Consider the following 26,253-nt stretch of genomic DNA (forward strand, 5'->3'; position numbering starts at 1 on the left):
GATCTGCAGAGGAAGACGCTCGACAATAGCTATAACCTGCGCAACGGTCGGATCCCAAACGATTGAATCTACTCTCAATGGATTGAGGAGGCTTTGAATTAATCGGTCGATCGATTCAGAGCGTTTCTGTGCTCTCTGGAAATAGTCTGAATCGATCGACCAATCGATTCAGACTTTCTCGCGATCACGCAAGAAATCCAGTATGTCCCGAATCGATCGATCGATTAGAGGTTCCCAATCGATCGACTGATCGATTGGGAAGGCTTCTGTGCACGCGACATAATCTTCCAATCGATCGACAGATCGATTGGGCCATCTTTCTTTGTAGCACACATCCAATAGATCAACTGATCGATTGGACTTCGGTTCAATCGATCAGTTGATCGATTGAACCACCTTTGACTTGCCTAAAACCAAGTCCAAGATCTCCAATTCCAACATCCAGTCAACCGTGACCTGTTGGAATATTATACCTAGCATTCGGTCAACCTGGACCTGCTAGGACTTTTTCACCAAGTGTCCGGTCAATCCCTTTGACCCACTTGGACTTTTCTTCTCATGCCAAATGTCCGGTCAACCTTGACCCATTTGGATTTACCGTCTCGTGTCAAGTGTCTGGTCCTTCATGACCCACTTGGACTTCCTTCCATTAGATGTTCGGTCATCCTTGACCCATCTAGATTTGCTTGTGCCAAGTATTCAGTCAACCCTTTGACCTACTTGGACTTCCCACACCAGGTGTCCGGTCAACTTTGACCCGCCCGGATTTCCACGTTCCTGGCTTCACTCACCAGGTCTTTCCACTGCCCTACTTCACTCACAGGGATTTCTACCTGCCTAGCTTCACTCACCGGGACTTTCCACTGCTCAACTTCACTCACCGAGACTTCTACCTGCCTGACTTCACTCACTAGGACTTTCAACTGGCCGACTTCACTCACCGGGACTTCTATCTGCCTGGCTTCACTCACAAGGACTTTTACCTGGTTTCACTCACCGGGATTTTTCATCTACCTAGCTTCACTCACTAGGACTTTCACCTGGCTTCACTCACTAGGATTTTCCCTTGTCTAACCTCCAACTAGGACTTTCCCAGTCAACTTGACTCTTCTTCACGTCAATCTGGTCAAACCCTGACCAGAGGGGAATTACACCAGCAATCTCCCCAATCAGATGATTGCACTTGCAATCTCTACGTATTGTCAAATATCGAAACCTAAACATCTAGACTCAAGCATGAGCCAACTCATGCTTAGCCAACCTGGTCAACTTGACTTAGGAGATATTGCACCAACAATATGTGCCAAGCTTTGAGGAATTGAATTCAATTTTAATTGGCACAAATAAGAAAAGTACAAGAAATGCCAAGTTGAGATTTTGACATTTTCTTAAAGAATCAATGACAAATTTAAGTCTTAATTTAATTTGTTTACTCTTTGTAAGAGTAAAATGTGTCATTATTTGAGAAATTTTATGTAATGTATATTGGCACAAATTAATCAAGTGCAAAAGAAATGTCAAGTTGAGTTTTGACATTTTCTTAAGAAAATATGGGTAATTTAGGATTACTTTTAGGTTTATTTAAGGATTTAAGGATACTTAGATAGATAATCTAGGTATATTTTATTTATGCTAATTGCCATGCTTTGTTTGCCCATCACATGCCATGACATCATATTTTGCATTTATGTTTATTATGAAAAACAACAAAAATACCATGACATGTCATACATACATCATGTAGCTATAATATATTTTCTAATATATTTTCTTTTGAAAATTATTTTCATTTTGATGTATGCCATAAAAATCATCATACATTATTTTAATTTCCTTACAATTAAGGACAATGATATTTACTATCAAGTAACATCCTAGGTGAATGTTCATAACTTTCAAAATACCTAGATAGATATGCATGATCCCAATTTAGGACAAAACCAAAATCTACATCTCACAAAGACTATAAGGTGACGTGTATGTGTTTTAGCACACATTAGATACAAGTGGGATGATAAGATAATGAACACGACTCAAGATGTTGATTTAATGCATCTAGTTGAGTTTTGGGTTCATCAAAACACATAGTTGTATGTACTCCAATCATTGGGAAAGCTAATATACAAGTCATGTGCATTGAGCCCAAAGAACATGGTTGGAAATTGGTTTTGAAATTAATTTTAAAATATTTTTGGAAAACCTTGGTGAAGACTATCTTTTGATAGTAATCATCATTGAAAAGTTAAACACAAATTAAAAGAAAACACTAAAGTTTTTACAAGTTTTCAAGTTTATGTCAATCTTTGAAAATAGGAAGTAATTTCATAGAAAACTATTTTTTCATGATAATATATACCCTAAATAATATCTACAACAATTTTCATAATTTTTTGAACTTTGTAGAATTTTTGGGGAGTTTCTGAATTTCTTGAAATTGTATTTCAAGAAATCAGAGCTCCAATCGATCAACCGATCGATTGGGAGGTATTTCCCATGAGCAGTAACTCATGGAATCGATTAGCCGATCGATCCATTCTCTCCTGGATCGATCGAGCAATCAATTCAGAGGCAGGTTCTGCGAATAGAACCTCTCTGAATCGATCAGTGGATCGATTGAAATGGTTTCAATCGATTGAGACCCAACCTAATTGATTGAAAATGCTAATTTTAACTATCAATGTCTGATTTCAACATTTTAAATCATTTTTAGTCTAGGTAACCATTCTTGACCCCTTGACACATATTTGTATACATTTAGAAGGAGTTTTCATGATGAAAACAAGGATAGATTGGTTAAGGAAGACTAAGTAGAAGTTTAGGTTGAGGTTTGGTTTCAATATTGAAGTTTGAACCTCAAAACTTCTAAATTTGGGTTTCCTAAAGGCTTAGGGATTCCAAATCATTGTTGGTGCAATGACAGAAGTTACAAGCATATCTTTAGGGGGAGTTACTCGCTAAGGACATGAAAATTATTTTTCGAAACCATGGAAGGTGGTATATCCTTCGTTTGAAAAATGCTCAAGGATGAGCATTGGATACAATGAAGGGTGTATGACCTTCATTGTGTTTGTGAAGAGATTTAATGCTCAAGGGTGGGCATTGAAGATAATGAAGGGTATGAGACCTTCATTGTTGGATTGGTTAATGCTCAAGGGTGAGCATTGGAGATAATGAAGGGTATGAGACCTTCATTATTGTGTTGTGAACAACGAGTGAAGTTATGAACAACGATGAGTAACTCTTCAGGGAGAGAGTTCTTTTTGATGTGTGTCAATAGGGGGAGAATGTAGGGTTTAAGTTAGGCCTTAATTGCCCCTCTAGGAAGGCTTGGGGGAGAATGTAGGGTTAAACCCTCATTCATGCATTGGCATGAGAAGAAGTTGAGGCTATGGGATTAGCCTAACTTAAAGGTATTGTCAAACATAAAAAAGGGAGAAATTGTTGGTGCAATATCCCCTGGGTCAGGTTAACTAAGCTTGAGTTGGTTCATGCTTGAGTCTAGATGTTTGGGTTTCGATGTTTGAGATTACGTGGAGATTGCAGGTGCAATCATCCGATTGGGGAGATTGCTAGTGCAATTCCCCTCTGGTCAGGGCTTGACCAGATTGACGTGAAAAAGAGTCAAGTTGACGGGGAAAGTCCTAACTGAAGGTTAGGCAAGGGAACATCCTGGTGAGTGAAGCCAGGTGAAAGTCCTAGTGAGTGAAACTAGGCAGATGAAAAATCCTGATGAGTGAAGCTAGGTGAAAGTCCTGGTGAGTGAAGCCAGGCAGGTTAAAGTCTCAGTGAGTGAAGTCGGGCAGTTAAAAGTCCTAGTGAGTGAAGCCAGGCAGATAGAAGTCCCGATGAGTGAAGCTAGGCACGTGGAAATCCAGGTGGGTCAAGGTTGACGGGACACTTGGTGTGGGAAGTCCAAGTAGGGCAAAGGGTTGACTGGATACTTGGCACAAGCAAATCCAGATGGGTCAAGGATGACCGGACATCTGATGGAAGGAAGTCCAAGTGGGTCATGAAGGACCAGACACTTGGCATGAGACGGTAAGTCCAAGTGGGTCAAGGTTGATCGGATATTTGGCACGAGAAAAAAAGTCCAAGTGGGTCAAAGGGATTAACTGGACATTTGGTGAAGAAGTCCTAGCAGATCAAGCTTGACCGGATGCTAGACATAATATTCTAACAGGTCACGGTTGACCGGATGTTGGAATTGGAGACCTTGGACTTGGTTTTAGGCAAGTCAAAGGTGGTTCAATCGATCAATCAATCAATTGAACCGAAGTCCAATCGATCAGTTGATTGATTGGATGTGCGCTGCGAAGAAAGATGGCCCAATCGATCGGTCGATCGATTGGGAGCTTATGTTGTGTGCACAGAAGCCTTCCCAATCGATCAACCGATCGATTGGGAACCTCTAATCAATCGACCGATCGATTAGGGGCAGGCTGGATTTCTTACGCGATCGCGAGAAAGCCTGAATCGATTGATCGATTGATTCAAGCTATTTCCAGAGAGCACAGAGGCGCTCTGAATCGATCGATCGATCGATTCAAAGTCTCCCCAATCGATTGAGAGCAGATTCAATCGATTGGGATCCAGCCATTGCACAGGTTATAGCCATTGTCGAGCGTCTTCCTCAATAGATCTACGACTCCACTCTCAGCGATTCTTCTCCACCGAGCTCAATGACACACGTCTGTTCTTGAAGGGTCTTGGAGTGAAGTGCAGTTGTATTCCCAAGCATCAAGAGGCATTCCCAAACAAGAAGAGAGCATAAGTGTGTAAACCTTGTAAGGTTTGTGTTTGTATTTCTTCTTGTTTTGAGTTATATGCGTGTGTGAGTCTTGTATGAGGTTTCTCCACGTCTGGTGTTAGTGAGAAGGAGTATTTTATTAGTGGAGTGAGCGTCGTGTGTGGATCCTTGGATTAGTCACCTCTTCTTGAGGTGGATACCAAGTAAATCCTCGTGTTAGCATTGTAGAGTGCTTCATAGTCTTATTCCGTTGCCTATCAACAATGATGAAGCAAGCAATCAAGCGCGACGAGCTATTTATCCCCCCCCCCCTCTAGCACATTTTTACCCTAATAAATACGCTCGGGAGTTCATCAACCCAGCTGCCCCTGGCATGGTCGAGCCGATCTTGGAGTCCTCTGAGGATTTTTCTATTGGTGACTTTTGCCTGGCCATTAATTTAGGGGTAGGTCACTGACGTGAAGACATGCAAAATTCCATAGTCCATACGCCATTCTCTAATCCTCCGTCTTGAGAACTATCTTTCGTTGTTCGAGATGAGCCTGCCAGAGATGCCAAACCTATTGGTTGCTACTCATAATATCGTACCGGTTCTCCTGTACAAAAATTTTGTACAAGTCCTGAACCTTTCCTAACAACCTATTGTGTTCTTTAGAAATTAAATTTGGAATCGCAAACGGAACTTAACATTATTGATTCCAAATTCAACTTATCTGTTCTTAGAGGTTTAAACTTGGATCGCAAACGATGCTTAACATTATTGATCCAAATCCACCTATGTTACAAATTCGATTAAATATTTATTTCAGAAATCGGCTCCCAGGTCAAACATGGTTAGACACTAGGCCTTCTTGGGTATGAGATCATCCACCACTGCCTCGACAAAGTCTTTCAAAAAAATTTAATATTTAATCTCCTTATAGTAACCCTAGGTTTAACCATTAAGAACAATCGAATCACAAGATAAAAAAAAAACAAAAGAAATACAAATTCGAATCACAAATCTGAAACCTAGAATCACTAGCCTCTTGTGTTTGGTATTTCAAGATCTAAACAAAAGGATGAACTAGTTTTGATGTGGAAACTAATAACTAGTTATACCTTTTGTAGCTTATAGACCTCACGATTTTCTGTCGTATTCCTCTTCTTATCTCGGACATTGTGTGGGCGACGATCTACCGAGACAAGAATCCACCAAAGCTTCCTTCTTCTCCTTGCAAGTTTCGGCCAACAACAACCTCCTTGAGATGAAGAACTTCGGCCACCAACTAAGCTCCAAGGGATGCTAAGAAACAACGCCTCCTATCTCTCCTTCTTCCTTTAGCAAGATCCGACCACCACCAAGCTCCTTGAGATGAGATGCCGCCGACTACAAAGGAAGAAGAATAGGGGAAGATGAAGGATGAGGGTCGGCCACCACCAAGGAAGAGAAGAGAGGAATAATAGATCATATGTTATGAGGTGAGGCACTTCTACCCTATCTTTTATATTCCTGGGTCTTGGCAAATAAGGAAAGTTTTAATAAAAACTTTCTTATTTTCCTTGCCAATGAAAAGAAAATTTAATTAAAATTTCCTTTAACCCTTTTAATGGCCGGCCACCTTAATTCCTCCAAACAAGGAAAGTTTTAAACACAAAATTAAAACTTCCTAATTTGTTTACAGAAATTTTTTAAAATAAAAATTTCTCTTAAAAAATTCCCTTTATGGTTGGTTATAAAAGAAAACTTTTATAAATTAAAATCTCTCTTTTAAAACATATGGATGATTACAAAAAGGAAAGTTTTCTCAAAATTAAAATCTTCCTTTTCAATCTTCAAATAAGGAAAGATATCAAATCTTTCTTTTAATCTTTTGTAGAAAGCTTCTATGGTTACCTCAGAGGCTGCCATATACTCAGCTTCCATGGTGGAGTCCGAAAAGCACCTATGCTTAACACTCCTCCATAGTTATGACTTCACCTTCTAAAGTAAATACAAAACCCCGAGGTTGACTTACTATTGTCCCTATCAGATTGGAAGTCCAAATCCGTGTAACCCACAGGGAGAAAATCATCTACCTTTGTAAACTAGCATATAATCTCTAGTCCTTCTTAGGTACTTTAATATATGCTTTACGGCAGTCCAATGTCCCTGTTCTGAATTACTTTGATATCTGCTAACCATGCCCTCGGCAAAACAGATATCCAGTCTCGTGCATAACATAGCATACATCAGGCTTCCTACAACATAAGGAACTGCCTTCATTTCTTCTTTTGATGTATTCGGAGATATCTCTTTAGATAAAGATACTCCATGTCTAAAAGGTAGAAAATCTTTCTTGGAGTCTTGCATGCTAAAACGAGCTAAGATAGTGTCAATATATGAAGCTTGGGATAAGCACAACATTCTTTTCTTGCGATCCCTTATCGGTTTGATCCCGAGAATATGTGCGCATTCTCCCAAGTCCTTCATATTGAATTGTTTGGACAACCATACCCTTACTTCTGATAACACTTTGATATTGTTTCCAACTATAAAAAATGTCATCTACGTATAGTACAAGAAATACCACCACGTTTCTATCACACTTCTTGTATACACAAGACTCATCTGGACACTGAATAAATCCATATGACTGGATTACTTCATTAAATCAGATGTTCTAAGATCTTGAAGCTTGCTTCAGTCCATAAATCGACCGATTGAGCTTGCACACTAGATGCTCTTTGCCCTTTGCAATAAACCCCTCTAGTTGCTTCATATGGATGTTTTCTTCAAGACTTTCGTTAAGGAATGCTGTCTTGACATCCATTTGCCAAATCTCATAATCCATATGAGCAGTAATAGATAAGAGTATCTGGATAGACTTAAGCATAGCTACCGACGAAATAATTTCCTCATAATCGATTTCCTCTTTCTGAGTATACCCCTTCGCAACAAGCCTTGCTTTGAAGGTTTCCACCTTCCCATCTATCCCTCTTTTCCTTTTGTAGATTCACTTACATCCAACGGCTTTTACACCATTTGATGGTTCTACAAGCTCCTAGACCTAATTAGAATACATAGATTCTATTTCAGAGTTCATCGCTCTTTGCCAAGATGTTGCATCTTTATCTTTGAGCGCTTCGTCATATGTTTGGGGATCAGGTTCATGTTTACCAGGGATCAAGTCCAAAGACTCTCCCAAAACATGAATCTTTTCAGGTTACCTAAAAACTCTCCCACTACGATGAGACACTATCTGTAATTGGGCATCATTTGTGATACGTGTTGCAGTTTCTTATGGTATCTCATCTTGTACAGTTGGTACTGTTAGGATCTTAGATGGCTAGAGGGGGGGGGGTGAATAGCCTCTTAAAAACATAAACAAAAATTTCTACAGACAACTTGTTAGCACAGCGGAATTATAAAACAAAAACAAGAAGGAAACAAGCACACTAACACACTGATTTACGAGGTTCGGGGATAACTTGCCCCTACTCCTCGACGTGTCCGTAAGGTGGACGAGTCCTTGATCTTCGGTAGATCACACCCCGGATGACTCCGGCTAATGAAGCTCTCCTTCTCGGTGGAGTAACCTCTCCACAAAGTCTCAAGAAATATATAAGTTAAAGCACAAGACTTACAGAGCTCGGTGGCACAGAAGAATGAAATGAAGCTTACAACCACGCGAGGATCAGTGGAAACAAAGAACTCACAGATCGCAGTTTTTCACCCGAGAGCTCAAGAACACCACAACGATCAACAGAACTTTCTTTCTTTCTTGCTTTCTTTTTCGTTGTTCTTTCCTCTCGCTTTTTACTGCTTCTTAAGCTCCTATTCTCACGCTGTCGCGAATCGTGGTCAAGCTGCACAGAATCATCGCTACAGCCAATCCCTCTTCCTCCTTACCTGGTTCTCTGAACTCACACCAATGAAATCACAGTCTTCACTGGTGTCTTCTGAGCTCGAACCAATCACCAGGAGTCAAGCGGATCGCAGCCAGATCACACCAGTAGCCGTTGTTGCTTCAAATGCACCATGCGCCGCGAATCACAGCAGAAAGGCCATTTGTCGTATTCCTCTTATGGACTTAATTTGAAATTAAGCTCGGAATGATACCTGTGATCCTGCAAACTCAAAAGCTAACAACACAGAGGGTTATATGATTCAGGCAAATCAAAAGCAGATCAAATGCAGTGGAAGAATCGTAGAAACAACCAAGATTGTGTGTGGATCGGTCACCAGACCGATCCATGGACCGATCAGGGCCTATCTTGATCGGTCCACATCTTGTCTGATCGGTCGTGGAGACCGATCAGGCTTCAGGTGGATCGGTCTCCATGACCGATCCATGCCTTCTTCTCTTCGCAATACCATCTCCTGATCGGTCCGTAGACCGATCAGATTACACTCAGTGTGCTACTGAGTGTTTCCTGATCGGTCCGCAGACCGATCAGATTACACTCAGTGTGCTACTGAGTGTTTCCTGATCGGTCCGCAGACCGATCAGATTACACTCAGTGTGCTACTGAGTGTTTCCTGATCGGTCACCAGACCGATCCATGGAAACTCAGTTTCACTGGATCGGTCTGCCGACCGATCCACTGTCTTATGTATCACTGGATCGGTCTGCCGACCGATCCAATGTACCATGGAATCATTCTGATCTAATTCGGAGAACAAACTATCGAGCCCTCTCTGACTTCGTCAGGTCCAGAGAACGAGCTACCGAGCCCTCTCTGACCTAGTCCGGAGAACGAGCTACCGAGCCCTCTCCGACTTAGTCAGGTCCAGAGAACGAGCTACCGAGCCCTCTCTGACCTAGTCCGGAGAATGAGCTACCGAGCCCTCTCCGACTTCGTCAGGTCCAGAGAACGAGCTACCGAGCCCTCTCTGACCTAGTCCGGAGAACGAGCTACCGAGCCCTCTCCGACTTCGCGTGCCAAGTTTCCAAACTTAAATCCGTGTCAACATCATTAATCAAACCTTGATCATTAATCAAAACGAGTTTAATTAACATCTGATACAAACTTAAATCCGTGTCAACATCAAAACAACAGCCAGGTCAGACTGTATCAACAATCTCCCCCTTTTTGTTGTTTGACAACACGATTTAAGTTTAGATCAGAAATGTTCTTATTTTCATAATTTTAGGGGAATCAAGATTCTCCCCCTAAGATGGATACACCACTAAGTCAATAACGGGAATCAAGATCCTTCCCGTTATCTTCTCCCTAAAATCAAATCTTCATACATCTCTAAACTTAGATATCCTCTCCCCCTTTGTCAAACACCGAAAAGGTGCAAATGAGGTGACAAAACTCAAAAGACTCCCCTTAACCCATACTGTCGTTTTCTTAACGCACATAGAATTCCTTCTAAGTATATTATGAGACAGTGATAAAGAAATAAGAGGCAATCAAGACAAAGCATATGAACAACATATCAATAGTCAATAGGAAATGACACATAAAGAAAAACATGAAAATGAGCATCATAAATAGATAAAATAAGCAAATATCCAGGTCATACAAAAATATCCAACAGAACCGCATCCAAAACACAGACAGTCAAACAGAATGTATCAATCAATGTCCTCAACATGAGCAGCATCATCATCATCCGCGGGAGGCACGTAATCCTGAGGCGGCATGCTGGAGCTCGAAGGTGGATGGCCCGAGAAACGCTGCGGAGGTGGGTAGTTGGCCATCCAGCCCAGAAGTAGCTGCTGCGTCACCAGCTGCTGACTGCGCAAGTCATCGTAGCGCTGGTCGATCCGAACACGCAGTCCATGGAGCTCAGCATCCAGTAGCTCATCGTGTCGATCAAAGCGACTCTCCAGCTCGGCGATCTGCTAGCGCAGATCAGGATCATCCTCTCCATCGTCAGCAGCAGGAGGAGCAGCAACAGGAGCAACCTGTCGTGGAGGTCCCCGTGGTAACTCACCTAATGCTCTCCCATCCTTCCACCGAACATCCCCATTTTGTCCTATGATTCCAGACTTAGAAAATGCCCGCTTCCCAAGTCTGCAATCCTATCTGACCATCTTGACTATTCTACCCTTAGAGATATCAATCTGAAGGGTCTCGAGCCAATCTGTAATTATATGCCCATAAGGCATATAAACAGTGGAGCTGCTAGGCTGAGAATATGAAATGATCGAAGAGTAGATGCTCGACATGATATCAAAATCGAGACGCCGACGTAAACCATAAAGCATAAGACAATGATATGATCGGATCTCAGATAATGGTTTAGATGTGAAAGGTAGAAGGCAGTTTGTGACAATTTTAAAAAGAATGTAGTCTTGAGGAGATAATCTCAAGGCTGCAAAAGTAGGGAAGTCAACATCTAGCTCATCTAGTCCATCCGGTCTAGGGTGTCCAAAGAAATACTCATAGATATCGTCAGGTGATACATCAAGTGGAGGAGGTAATGATACTGGTAAATCAGGATAAATGGGAAAAGGATCTCCTGAACACAGTCGGCAACCTAAATACCCAAAGAATTCTCTGATGGAGAAATCGATAGGTCTCTTAGCGACTCGGGTTTGATAAACACCATCATGGTTCTGATGAAGATTGTTATAGAATTCAGATATTAGGTCCAAGTTGATGTCCCTTTCTAGGTAAACTACAGAGTCAAGTTTATAATAGGCTAGGGGTTCGGATACAGAGGGACAAAATTCATCCATGTACTTTCGATCCACAGATCGACATGGAAGCAGCTTGAATGCCCTCTGTTCACTACAAGAAAAAAGCTAAACAACAACGCTTTTTTGGCGTTATCGTATGTACTTAAAAAGTGATGTTGTAGATGGTGTTGTAGAAAGTCATATCAAAGACAACGCTTTAAAAGCGTTGTGGTTGGTCACAAAGACAACGCTTTTTAAGCGTTGTCTTTTCGTTCTTAAAAAGCGTTGTTATAGATGTTGTTGTAAAAATGCACATATCAAAGACAACGCTTTAAAAGCGTTGTGGTTGGTCTCAAAGACATTATTTTTTAAGCGTTGTCTTTTATTACTTAAAAACGTTGTCTTTTTAAATTTATAAAAAATAGTGTTTTTCTTAATTAAATAGCAAAAATTATAAAAAATACTCAAAATTTACATATAATTGAATATCCACAACCACAATCATTTTTATAATAAGACTATTTAACAAATAAATAAAACTTTATATTATACAAACAAAATGTATACATATTGATCCACTAATTAATTTTGTATCATACAAGTTATCCTTAACTTCATGACAATAATTTTTCAAACACACAAGTTTTACAAAACCTCATCATTGACTCTTCTTTAAGATTGCTGGACTTAATCTTAAAGGATCCATATCCAGTAGAGAGCAACCTATACATCACATTGAAACAAAATGATCAAAAGTTACAAGCTAATAGTGTGAAGTGCTACATAATAGAACAAGTTTCTATGCTTCCTCAAAATGGAGAGAAATCAATTGTGTGCTTTCCTTAAAGAAGAGAAGAACCATTCCTGTCTTATTGAAACAGAAAGATAAAGCATGATTAATAGTCTTGCTGCTATTATTCGAGAAGGATGGTCGCTTGATTAGAAGAATTATACATAGGGAATGGCAATCATAAGCTCTTCTACAATATTTAATGCCAAGATCAGCACAGCAGTTCAATAAATCGTAACTGCTTTATCAGCTGATACTGATTTTTCTGGCAATTGCCAGAGATGAAAGAAGGCTATTTCAGTATTGGGTGTTAATGAAATTGGGAGGCTGCAATTTTCACGTTTACTCACCTTCCAATGTGTGCTTCCACGGTGCAGATCGACCCTAACACAATAAGCAAAGGATGAATCATAAGTAAATCGTCAAAAAAAAAAAATCCAATTCTATATTTTGCAGTAATCACTAAAGGGATCTATGAATATCACCTCTGGCACAATCCGATTCAGAAATGTTTCAGTGTCGCTCTGAACATCAGAGTCATAATTCTCATTTATGGTGAGAGAAGCACTTGTATGCTGCACTGAACAAGTATTTAACCTTCTGATCAGAAGAACAGCAGCAAAATGCAACGGACAATTTGTTTTTAATAAAATTGTAATCGCAGTCAACGAAAACTCACGGAAAAGATGAGCAAGGCCGCATTTGAAGCCCGACAAATCTTGTTGTATCTCTTCAACAATCTGGCACAACACCAGAAGCATACGAGTTATGTTTCATCACATTTTCCTATACATCGAGCGTCCATCAGTAAGAAATATAAGAGATCAAGTACAACCAAACGCATCTATCGATTGACCAGTGGATCATTTTCCAAACACAACAGGAAAAAAATTGCTTTTTACTGATTAATAAGGGAGATAAAATCAAGAAATGATCGGAAGAAAAAGAGACAGATTTGGGGGCGATTGAACCTTGGGGGTGATGAGATGGCATCCGCGCCTCTGAGCAGGGACGACGACGGTCTTCTGTGCCCACTTGGCGGCCATGGCCTCAGAGACAGCAGTAGAAATGCCGGCGGCGGCCACGACAAGTGTACGAGGGCCCTTCTGGGATCTCAAACGGGGGATCGCATGGAATTGCTTCTTTAAGTCCAGCAATCTCTTCTTCTAAAAGGCTTTCAGCTATCACTCTTAGAGCCATCTTCTTCAACTTGTCATCAGCACACCTGGGGTTGTAGGCAATCAAGAAATTTTGTATGAAAACTTTCATACATGTAAATCTCGTACTAAATAATATGTCAATGTTATATATACATGTAATTCATACCGTAAGTGTGTTTATATCGTAACTGACAAGTTTTCTTTAGGGCCAACTTCTACTCAAGCTCTTTAAACACTGCATCAAAATAAAAAAATTGGCATTAGTTCTGTGCTAAATGAAAATCATATTTAGAGGAAAAAGCGGGAGTGCTGTAGATGGATATATTAACCAAGCATATTAATGTTTGACCTGTCTTTACAAGTTCTAAGCATATATATTAACCAAGCATATAACCTAAGAGGAATAAGTTACAAAATGCTACTTGATGTTTGACCTGTCTTTATTGGATTTTGCGGCCCCGGTCTTCTTGTAGCCAGGTACAATGTAATACTTGATGTTGACTCTACCTTTGCAGTTGTTTCGGCTTGAGGAGTGGCAAAGAATGGTGGAGTAGAGGATGGATTTCAGGTATTCATCCGTGCCATCGAGGAAATGACTCCAGTAGGTGACTAGCATGTTGACCAGGGCATGCTTGGAGAAGATGACTTGTTTCAGAAGCTTTTTAGATCAAAGATACGAAGTGCATTGTTATAAAACTAGATGCACGAACACTTGCTTATACGGTTCTTGAAATAAAATACATTCGTAACCGTCACTAGCCCAAGCTCAATAAGGAAAATTCACGGTAAATGTGCATAGTATACCTCAGATACTGCAGATGATAGGGAAGGCCAGAAGACAGTTTGACGCAAATATTGAGATTGCCCAAGCCAATCCATGGTACTAATCCTGACAGCTCCTCCAAATCAAGGGATTCACTTCAACTTTCCTAAACCAAAGAAGAAACAGATGGATTACAAAAGAAAACAATTTGCACCATCAAACTGAAACTTATAATAAGCCTTAATAAATTAATGAAAAAAGAATTGTTTAGAAGTTCACTGAGAAACATATGAAAATACAACAAATGCAACTGCAAAAAAAAAATAAAAAACTAGTATCCAATTAACTTTTTTTTATACTTTCAGATCAAAAGGTCAAATTTATATACTTTGGTTCATGTTCAAGCAAGAGGATAACAATCTCATCGATAGTTAGTATTTCCTTTTAATATAGAACACTAAAAAGAAGGAATATCAATGATGAAACAAACCTGAAAATGCGAGCTACTGAGGCAGCGAGCAATCTGCTTGAACAAGGTAATCATGCAGCGTTGGAACTCTGTCGTGAGCATCAAAGACCAAATATTACCAAATATTAAGATCATTGACCAACCACATAATAGCTAATTTTTCAGTTAGGAAAGAATAATCAAAAGTAAAGTTGTTCCCAACCTCTCAAGTTCCGATTCATGAATCTTATGCTTTAATTCAAACTAAAACAGCACAAAGAGAATGCTCAAGGAGACAAGGAGCTTTATTTGTCACCAATCAAGTGGGAAAACATAATAGAAGCTTCAGAGCAGTGGTCTGGGGAACAACTTTACTGGCCCTTGGGTTACTGAAGCTTACAAATTGCTTACTGCCAAGAACGTTTCAAACCTGGTTGATTTATCTGCATCTGTTCTATAGAAACTCTAGCTATCACCTCTAAGTTCTCAATGCATTCACCATTAATTGATTGCAGCAAAAGGAAACCACTGCATGTAATAGACTTTTCGACTTGATCTCTTCTCCAAGTAAGAACATTTCAAACCTAGATACCTAGTAAATCCACATTCTATATAAACCCGTCACCTCTAAGCTCTCAATGCATTCATTCACCATTTACTTCCTCAATACATGCTCTAGTACTGAGAATTCAAGCTATGCAAGGAATGGCTGTTAAACTCCTCATTGCACTGCTTGCCTTGGCTTCCTCACGCAAAGGGTATGCATGCATGCAACTTTACTCTCGAAAACTAGAAGATATATTGAAGTCATTATCAGAAGAACATGAAAATTTACTTACAATCTTGTGTACTGTGTTCACCAAATCTTCACCTTCAAACTCTCCTCCTTTGTTGGCGCGTCCTTTCTTCCACATAATAGCTCTATTGATGTCATTATCATCACATAATTCAGTCCCCTACAACAAAGAAAAATCAAATAACAAATGTGAAATAATTTAATGTGAATCAATTAGAGGGTTCTTAGAGGAAATATATTTTAAAAATACTTACAGGAGGAAAGAAGGCACTACAAATTAGCTTAAGGGGATCACACTCTGGTTTAAATTAGCTCCTTATTTTATCATGTTAGAAGCAAGCTTATTAACTGAGCTTGATTAATGAGTATACCTATGCCCCTGACCCTGAATGAGGGGAGTATTACAATATAGAGAAAGGATAGGCATGGAGTATGACAGGTTGTGTGGCTAGATTGATGCTTATTGAGCATGTGCATGCTTTAAATGTTTGTGCCACTAGCTAAAAGAGTAAATTTTATTGCTTAAAAGAATAACAAAATGTAAAATTGAATAGTAAAAATTCCTAGTACCAACCAAGAATAAAGGTATATATGAAGCATTAAATATAATCCTAAGTTAGGTTCAAATGCGCAAGAAATCACAAAGATTATGCTGAAAAACAGATCATTTTTAAGCAGGACATAATTTTGGAAGTCTAATTAAATCCGATATGTAATTATACACTAAAGCATTATATTTGCCCATGTAGAAAATCGCATGCAAAAATTGTAATCTGCAAACTAAATTGATAAGATTTTAACAACAAGATAAAACTTCATTATTGGAAAAAAGAAAGAAAGAGAGAAAGTTCGTTCTTTTGTTGTTAATTCCAACAAAGGAAAAATGAAATGAAAGGCAACGATGAGAACAGCACTTGTTAGATGTTACCCCCAACCAGAACCAGCTAGCCAACCAGATGAGATCGTTGGAACATTAAAACTCTGGTCAACTCCAAGATCCAGCAGCTCTATTCTCTCTACAATGAAAGCAGGACCCTTTGCCGACCTAATATAACAACGAACAGAGGTAAGTAACTACTGCTTTCTAACATTACTTTCTGTCAAAAATTGACCAACCAGATCAGCAAGAAGGGTGTTGAAGAGAAGGAAATGGTTGAGAGGTTTACCTTGGCTTAGTTTACGAATTGGGATGGAAGTCTCTGCCCTGTGCAAAACCCTAGCAGGAAGGCCTGCACGGTACAAAATTATTTATGATAGATAGGTTACAAAATCGAAAATGGGGCCAGCACAAAAAGGTAGACCACGCTCGTCCCCCCGTGCGATCCCTTTACTACACCATAACTGATCCCATCTCTCTCGACTTGGAGGAGTTGGGCCGGCGTGAGGAGTTTTGCGTGAGGAGTTTGGGTCGAGATTAGGGTTCAGAGGAGATCACGCGGCAAGGAGAGGAGAAGGCGCTCGTGGAGAGGAGAAGGCGCTCGTGGAGAGGAGTGGAGAGGAGAAGGCGCTCGTGGAGAGGAGAAGGAGAGGAGAAGGCACTCGTGGAGAGGAGAACTCGTGGAGAGGAGTGGTGAGGAGAAGGCGCGCGCGCGTTGAGGGTTTAGAGTTTAGCAAAGCGAGGGCTGCGAATTTATTTTAAGTGAGTTTAGGGGAAACATACACAACACTTTAAAAAACGTTTTTTAAAAAAATGTTGTCTTTGACCATAAACAACAACACTAAAGACAACACTTCATTAAAAACCGTTGTCTTTAGTAAAAAGTAAATACCATAGACAACGCTTTTCACTAAAAGCGTTGTAAAACAAAGAACGACAACGTTTTTATTAAAAAGCGTTGTCTATTGGGTGTTGTTGAATGCAAAAATTCTTGTAGTGGTTGAAATGCTTGCTCAAACTGGCGGTTCGGGAATCTTGAAGAAGAGGGAGGTTGAGGTCGGGAGGGGGAAGGTGCCTGGGACTTGGATTTCTCAGCTGACTTAGATTTAGAGGTCCCTTCACCCATAACTTTCTTTCTAAGGGTTAACAAAGTGGTAAAATGGAGCAATGAGTGAGCACCGGAGCCACCATCACCAAGAAAAAACAAGAAAAAAAAAACATATATGGTGAGAAATGAAACCGAACTGCCAAAGTTCTAAAGAGGTAGAGAGTTACCTTGGTGCCATTGAACTTTTGGCTAGAGTTTCGGAGGGCTAGAGCTTCAGCTAGGGTTCGGCTAGAGGTCCGCGTGCAACGAGAAGAGAAGGAGTGAGGTGAGGGAAGGAGTCGGCTAGGGTTCCGCGTGAAAGAGGAAAAGAAGGGATCAGGAAGTTTTAATGGTTTATGGGTATACAGTTGATGAAATGATCGGACGGCTGTCCGATCAGGAGAAATCCTGACCGATCAGGGAACGTCCTGATCGGTCAGGGAGTGTCCTGATCGGTCGTGGAGACCGATCAGGGAGCCTCCTGATCGGTCCCTGGACCGATCAGAGGTGGATGCGTGCCAGAGCCTCCTGATCGGTCGTGGAGACCGATCAGGGAACCTCCGGATCGGTCCCCGGACCGATCAGAGGTCGATCAGTAACTAGAGTGATACGTGCTAGAACCCTGATCGGTCTGTAGACCGATCAGATATCGAACAGATTGTTCTGATCGGTCATGGAGACCGATCAGGTATCGAACTGACTCCTGATCGGTCGTGGAGACCGATCAGGCATCATTCTGATCGGTCCCTGGATCGATTAGTGTCTGATAATCAGTGATTTCAAATTTCAGCAATTTCAGTAACTGAAATTTTGCGTCGTTGTCTATCGAGAATTCTGAAAAGTTCAGAACTCAAGAATTCAGAACCTCCCAAATTCATAACCTAGAACCTAAGAACCAACACCTACAAATAAATTCAAAAAAAATGAGCTCTTATGGTCTGAGCTTGTTTAGAGCCCGAAAGTTTCAGACTTTAAATCCAAAAACTCAGACATTTGGAATCTTAGAATTCCAATCTTAGAAAACCTTATAAAACTATATAGTGAACCAAGGTATTAATTAAGACTTAGGATTGCTATGATCAGTTTCAAGTTTGTCAAAATACATCCAAGTTGCTATTATTTCCTTTAACAACCTATCGTATTATCAATCAAAGTCATGAAATGAATCAAACACCAATATCAATCAACACATCAACCATCAACCATAATTAGATAATTTCTAGGCAAAAGTCCTACCAAGATTCCTTGGTTGGAATATATGAGTAAGATCTAGGAACCAAATACACATGAATTATGTAATGGTCTTCCCCATACTCAATTTATATCTCTTCAACCTAATTATTCAAGGGATGCATGATACATTTTGAATAATTTGGTTGATCCTAGCATCTCACCCCATTTCTAGCAAACAAAAATATTTTGTTAAACCTTATAGTTTGTGTGAGATGTTCCCAAGTTGCCCAAATTAATTTCCCAATTTCTCTTGTCATCTTTAGTTGTCCTTATTGATCATGATGTGGTCAAAATGACTTATTGAGCCAAACACATTACCAATTCCCTCCTTAAATGACTAAATTCATTCTCCGGAAGGGGTTTGGTGAAAATGTCGGCTAAGTTTGACTTTGACTCAACATATGTGAGAGCAATGTCTCCCCTAGCTACGTGATCTCTAATGAAGTGATGACGCACTTCAATGTGTTTGGTCCTAGAATGATGGACTGGATTTTTCGTTAGGTTTATTGTGCTAATGTTGTCACACAAAACTTGCACTCCCTTATACGAAAGTCCATAATCTTCTAGAGTGTGAATCATCCACAACAATTGTGATACACTCTCTCCCATGGCAATGTATTCAGCCTCGGTCGTGGAGAGAGCAACACAATGTTGCTTCCGACTTGACCAACTAACTAATGATGATCCTAAGAATTGGCAACCCCCACTAGTACTTTTCCGATCCAATTTGCATCCAGCATAATCGGAGTCGGTATAGCCTATCAAATCAAAACTCAGTATGAGGGTACCAAAGACCTACTCTAATTGTGCCTTTAAGGTATCTCAGAATTCTCTTAACTGCAATTAAATGAGATTCCTTGGCACAGACTTGATATCTAGCGCACATGCCCATAGCAAAGAGTATGTCCGGTCGACTAGCTGTGAGATATAGAAGACTACCGATCATGCTTCTATATTGCGTTAGATCAACTGATTTTCCACTCTCATCATTGTCCAGACGAGTGTTCGTTGCCATTGGAGTGGACACTTCCTTAGAGTCACTCATTTTAAATTTTTTGAGCATCTCTTGAGTGTATTTCGTCTGATGGACATAAATTCCATCTCGAGTTTGTTTGATTTCAAGTCCAAGGAAGAATGTCAATTCTCCTACTAGACTCATCTCAAACTCACTCTCCATATGAGTGATAAATTCATTCAAATAGCCCTTGTTATTTGAGCCACAAATTATATCATCGACATACACTTGGGCTACAAAAATGTTTTCACCATCTCTACGCAGAAATAGTGTTGGGTCTATTTGGCTTCTCACAAAACCCTTTTCTAGTAAATATGTTGACAACCTTTCGTACCAAGCTCGTGGTGCTTGTTTAAGCCCATAAAGTGCTTTCTTGAGCTTGTACACGTGGTTTGGAGCTTCGGTATTCACAAACCCCGGTGGTTGTTCAACATAGACCTCTTCTTTGATAAAGTCATTTAATAAGGCAGATTTAACATCCATTTGATAGAGCTTGAAACCTATATGTGCAGCAAAAGCTAGCATCAAACGAATGGACTCTAATCGGGCCACGGGAGCATAAGTCTCATCATAATCGAGACCTTCGACTTGACTATAGCCCTTGGCTACAAGTCTTGCCTTGTTTCTTACAACTTCTCCCTTTTGATTTAACTTATTTTTGAAGACCCATTTAGTTCCAATAATGGTGGTCTTCTTAGGTCTAGGAACTAAGTCCCACACTTGGCTCCTTTCAAATTGACCTAACTCATCTTGCATAGCTAAGATCCAATCAAGATCGTGCAATGCCTCATCAAATATTTTTGGTTCAATTTCTGAAATCAATACGACTTCATTAGACTCATTTCTAAAGAATGACCTAGTCCTAACCCCTTGTTGGATGTCTCCCACAATTTGGTCTTGGGGATGACTAGTGGCTATCCTAGATTGTCTTGGTGTTGGTAGTGCCTCATGAATGGTCTCACTAGGCACAGGCAAGGACTCAATATCAGGCAAAGGATCAGATTGAGTTCTTTGTTGCCTTTGCTCATCGTCATCAGAGTCAACCTCGACTCTTTCATTTTGATCATTCAACCTTAGATTTCTAAGTTCAAGTTGAATTTCTCCTACATCCCTTGATTGATCATTTAAGTTAGGGATTTCTTCAAAAGCTACATCAGAGGACTCTTCAATCAATTTAGTCCTATTGTTGTAGACTCGATAGGCTTTGCTGGTGAACGAATACCCGACCAATATCCCTTCATCAGCCTTGGCCGAAAATTTTCCAAGATGATCCTTGGTGTTCAAGATAAACACCTTACAACCAAACACCCTAAGATGTTTAATTGTAGGGGGTTTACCAAACCAAAGTTCATGAGGAGTTTTTCCTAAAAACCTATGTATCAGGACTCGGTTTTGCACATAGCAAGCTGTATTCACAGCTTCAGCCCATAAGTAACTTGGTAGTGAGTACTCATTGAGCATACTTCGTGCAGCCTCTTGTAAGACTCGGTTCTTTCTCTCCACAACCCCATTTTGCTGTGGGGTCCTTGGAGTAGAGAACTCATGCCTATATCCCTTTTCTTGACAGAATTCTAAAAACCTATGATTTTGAAATTCCCCACCATGATCACTTCTAATGGTTTTAATTGTTGTTGATTTTTCATTTTCAGTTCTTCTACAAAAGGAAATAAAAATATCTATGGTTTGATCCTTAGTTTTCAAAAAGAAGGTCCATGTAAACCTAGTAAAGTCATAAATAATCACTAAACAATATCTACTTCCATTTAATGAAATAACACTACTGCAATCAAACAAATCCATATGTAATAAGTCTAGGGCAGTAGTTGTACTCACAGTGCTTTTACCTTTATGAGGCGCTTTAGTTTGCTTACCCTTCTGACATGCATCACACAATTTGGTCTTTTGGTACTTGATGCTTGGTAAGCCTCGCACTAAACCTTTGTTGACCAGCTTCCAGATATTCTTCATGTTCACATGAGCCAACCTCCTATGCCAAAGCCACGATTCTTCTTCTTTTGACATGAAACACTTAGCAAGAGCATTAGTAGCACTTTTAAAAGAAACTTGATAAATGTTATCTACCCTTGTGCCTACTAGTACCGTGTCAAGTGTGTCAATGTTTTTGACTAGACATTGACTCGAATGAAATTCAATTGTGTAACCCGTATCACACAATTGACTGACACTTAGGAGATTAAAAGTCATCCCCTTGACTAGAAGGACATTCTTGATTTGGAGATATTCGGATATATGAATGTCTCCAACTCCTATAACCTTAAGACTACCATTGTTACCAAATGACACATTACCTCTATTTTTGTTTTGAATGGTAGAAAATAGTGACTTGTCCCGGTCATGTGCTTGGAGCATCCACTATCAACAAACCAAGTTGATAGACGCTCCCCTTTACCAATGCCTACAAGACACGAAAGATAGATGTTTTAGGTACCCAAATCTTGGGACCTAATGCATCTACAATGAAAGACTTAGGCACCCATGCCTTTGTTACCTTCTTCCTAGTCTCATGAACCCTAGAAACATGCGATCTATGAAATTGGGTTCTTGACACTAAAGAAATAAAGCTAGACTCCTTAGGTTGGTATCCTAATCCAGCCTTGTTGTAGACCGCCCTTTGGGCATTTAGAATCATGTCTAATGTCTTGGAGCTAGTTGAGAATTTCTCAAGCATTTTCTTGAGTTTCTCAACCTCACCCTTCAAGGCCTTGTTCTCATCCTCAAGGAGCTCTAGATGTAGGTCATCAACCTCATCTTCCCTAAGAGCTCTCAAGTTTTCTACTTCTTCTTTTAATGATTTATTTTCTGTTTTTGATTTTTTAAGCAATGTAGACAAATGTGTAATAGTCTTATAGCATTTTTCTAAGTGAGAAGAGGTTACCTCTTCATCATCCGAAGATGATGAAGCCGCGGCTGAAGTGCTTGAGTCATCACTCTCGGACTCGGACTCCTCCCTTGCCATGAGTGCCAATTGCCGAGTACTCTTCTCCTTCTTCTCTTCCTCCTCCGATGAGCTTGAGGAAGATTCATCCCAAGTGGCCTTGAGAGCTTTCTTCTTCTTGGCTCTTTCCTCCTTCTTTTTGGCCCGTTCCTCCTTCTTGAGTTTTGGACACTCACTCCGGTAGTGACCTTTCTTGCTACACTCATAGCAAGTAATGTTAGACTTATCAATATTTTGATCATTAGGTTTACCTTTTCCTTTATATCTCCTGCTTCTTCTCATGATCCTCCTCACAAAATTTGCCATCTCGCTTGATGATGATCCACCTTCATCATCGGACTCGGAGGAGGATGAAGATGAAGGAATCTCTTTCTCCTTCTTCTTTTCTTTCCTTCTTCTCCCATCCTTGCTCTTTTCTCCTGCAACCAAAGCTATACCTTTCTCCCTTTGACCTTTGTTAGCAAGTTCATGAAGTTCGATTTCACAAAAGAATTCGTCTAATTTAACAATGGAAAGATCCTTGGAAACCTTGTAGGCATCTACCATAGATGACCACAAGGCATTCCTTGGAAAGGATTTAAGAGCGTACCTTACTAGATCGCGATTCTCCACGCGTTCATCTACGGAATGTAAACCATTGATGATTTCCTTGAACCTCCCATGTAGTTCACTTACCGTTTCGTTTTCCTTCATGGTGAGATTTTGTAGTTGATTCAAGAATAGGTCCCTCTTGGCTATCCGAGAATCTCGAGTTCCTTCTTGGAGCTCGATAAGCTTGTTCCATAAGTCTTTTGCACTCGAGAATGGACCTACCTTGACGAGTTGGTCCTTGGCAATCCCACATTGTAAGGTGACAACCGCCTTGGCATCGGCTTGCCCTTTACGAGTTTGTTCAGTAGACCACCTTGATGAATCGAGTTCCTTACCTTCTTCGTCCTTCGGTGGTGTGAAGCCTTCCTTGACCGAGAACCACATGGAGATATCATTCTTGAGGTAATACTCCATGCGGCTCTTCCAATACTGGAAATCTGCTCCATCAAAGAAGGGTGGTCTGTTGGTGCTGAATCCTTCCTTAATGGCCATCTTGTTGCTCCTTAGGATGTTAGTCCAGTTGAAAGAGCACCAGGCTCTGATACCACTTGTTAGGATCTTAGATGGCTAGAGGGGGGGGGGTGAATAGCCTCTTAAAAACTTAAACAAAAATTTCTACAGACAACTTGTTAGCACAGCGGAATTATAAAACAAAAACAAGAAGGAAACAAGCACACTAACACACTGATTTACGAGGTTCGGGGATAACTTGCCCCTACTCCTTGGCGTGTCCGTAAGGTGGACGAGTCCTTGATCTTCGGTAGATCACACCCCGGATGACTCCGGCTAATGAAGCTCTCCTTCTCGGTGGAGTAACCTCTCCACAAAGTCTCAAGAAATATATAAGTTAAAGCACAAGACTTACAGAGCTCGGTGGCACAGAAGAATGAAATGAAGCTTACAACCACGCGAGGATCAGTGGAAACAAAGAACTCACAGATCGCAGTTTTTCACCCGAGAGCTCAAGAACACCACAATGATCAACAGAACTTTCTTTCTTTCTTGCTTTCTTTTTCGTTGTTCTTTCCTCTCGCTTTTTACTGCTTCTTAAGCTCCTGTTCTCACGCTGTCGCGAATCGTGGTCAAGCTGCACAGAATCATCGCTACAACCAATCCCTCTTCCTCCTTACCTGGTTCTCTGAACTCACACCAATGAAATCACAGTCTTCACTGGTGTCTTCTGAGCTCGAACCAATCACCAGGAGTCAAGCGGATCGCAGCCAGATCACACCAGTAGCCGTTGTTGCTTCAAATGCACAATGCGCCGCGAATCACAGCAGAAAGGCCATTTGTCGTATTCCTCTTATGGACTTAATTTGAAATTAAGCTCGGAATGATACCTGTGATCCTGCAAACTCAAAAGCTAATAGCACAGAGGGTTATATGATTCAGGTAAATCAAAGCAGATCAAATGCAGTGGAAGAATCGCAGAAACAACCAAGATTGTGTGTGGATCGGTCACCAGACCGATCCATGGACCGATCAGGGCCTATCTTGATCGGTCCACATCTTGTCTGATCGGTCGTGGAGACCGATCAGGCTTCAGGTGGATCGGTCTCCATGACCGATCCATGCCTTCTTCTCTTCGCAATACCATCTCCTGATCGGTCCGTAGACCGATCAGATTACACTCAGTGTGCTACTGAGTGTTTCCTGATCGGTCCGCAGATCGATCAGATTACACTCAGTGTGCTACTGAGTGTTTCCTGATCGGTCACCAGACCGATCCATGGAACCTCAGTTTTACAGCTTCACTGGATCGGTCTGCCGACCGATCCACTGTCTTATGTATCACTGGATCGGTCTGCCGACCGATCCAATGTACCATGGAATCATTCTGACCTAATTCGGAGAACAAACTACCGAGCCCTCTCTGACTTCGTCAGGTCCAGAGAACGAGCTACCGAGCCCTCTCTGACCTAGTCCGGAGAACGAGCTACCGAGCCCTCTCCGACTTCGTCAGGTCCAGAGAACGAGCTACCGAGCCCTCTCTGACCTAGTCCGGAGAACGAGCTACCGAGCCCTCTCCGACTTCGTCAGGTCCAGAGAACGAGCTACCGAGCCCTCTCTGACCTAGTCCGGAGAACGAGCTACCAAGCCCTCTCCGACTTCGCGTGCCAAGTTTCCAAACTTAAATCCGTGTCAACATCATTAATCAAACCTTGATCAACCTTGATCATTAATCAAAACGAGTTTAATTAACATCTGATACAAACTTAAATCCGTGTCAACATCAAAACAACAGCCAGGTCAGACTGTATCAACAGGTACTAGTTTAAATGTGTATTCTCTTTTTTTCTTAAGAATAATTTTTCTCATGGGCTTATGGTTCATTACATAGTCCTTTTCTAAAAATTGGGCATTGGTGCTAACAATGACCTTATGATCTTTAGGACTATAAACCACCTTTCGTTCCTCTAGGATTTCCCACAAACAAGCGAACTTCTGTACGTGATTCCAACTTATCAGTGTATCCCTTTAGCACACATGCTGAACTACCCCAAATCCGAATATGCTTCAGACTAGGTTTACGCCCATTCCACAATTCTATGGGAGTAGAGGGTACTAACTTAGAAGGTCCCATATTCAGAATGTACATTGTTGTTTCCAGAGCATATCTCCAAAATGAATTTGGTAATTCTGAATAACTCATCATTTATCTAACCATTTCCATAAGAGTCCTATACATTCGTTCTGCCACACCATTCTGTTGGGGTGTACCAGGCGCAGTCAGTTGGGATTGAATCCCGACTTCTGATAAGTGACTCCTAAACTCTCCTAAGAGGTCTTGCCACTATGATCTCACCATAGTGTCTTGATACTTTTACCTTGACGTTTCTCCACATCAGCCTTGTACTCTTTGAACTTATCAAAGCACTTAGACTTGTGGCGCATCAAGTAAATGTACCTGTATCTTGAATAGTCATCTATAAAAGAAACGAAATATTTGAAACCACCTCTTGCCTAGATAGTCAAAGGTCCACACAAATCAGAATGAACCAATTCCAACACATTTTTGGCGGTTGCTTTCTCTTATTAGAGTTAGAAGATGTGTTATTAATTTTCATTTGTTGCATCGTGAGAGTTTTTTTTTGGATAAATTGCCAACCAACGTATCAGAACAGATAACTTCCCTATTTTTCTTGATAACAACTTTGTTATCAAAAGAGACAGAATATCAAGTTCTTTGAATA

The 26,253-nt window shown here is 40.6% G+C and overlaps 1 protein-coding gene across 1 annotated transcript; it reads right to left on the reverse strand.

The window, feature by feature from the left end:
* Positions 1 to 12,364: 12,364 nt before the first annotated feature.
* On the reverse strand, positions 12,365 to 13,189 carry LOC122003583 (UPF0047 protein YjbQ-like). The gene is made up of 4 exons (XM_042558676.1): positions 13,105 to 13,189; positions 12,813 to 12,873; positions 12,619 to 12,713; positions 12,365 to 12,517 (listed from the first exon to the last, which is right to left on the reverse strand). Exons 1-4 carry the CDS (start codon positions 13,177 to 13,179, stop codon positions 12,476 to 12,478), a joined length of 273 nt encoding a protein of 90 aa, XP_042414610.1. The 5' UTR covers positions 13,180 to 13,189; the 3' UTR covers positions 12,365 to 12,475.
* Positions 13,190 to 26,253: the final 13,064 nt, after the last annotated feature.

This window comes from Zingiber officinale, chromosome 7B (genome assembly GCF_018446385.1).
Source record: "Zingiber officinale cultivar Zhangliang chromosome 7B, Zo_v1.1, whole genome shotgun sequence".
Classification (NCBI taxonomy): domain Eukaryota; kingdom Viridiplantae; phylum Streptophyta; class Magnoliopsida; order Zingiberales; family Zingiberaceae; genus Zingiber; species Zingiber officinale.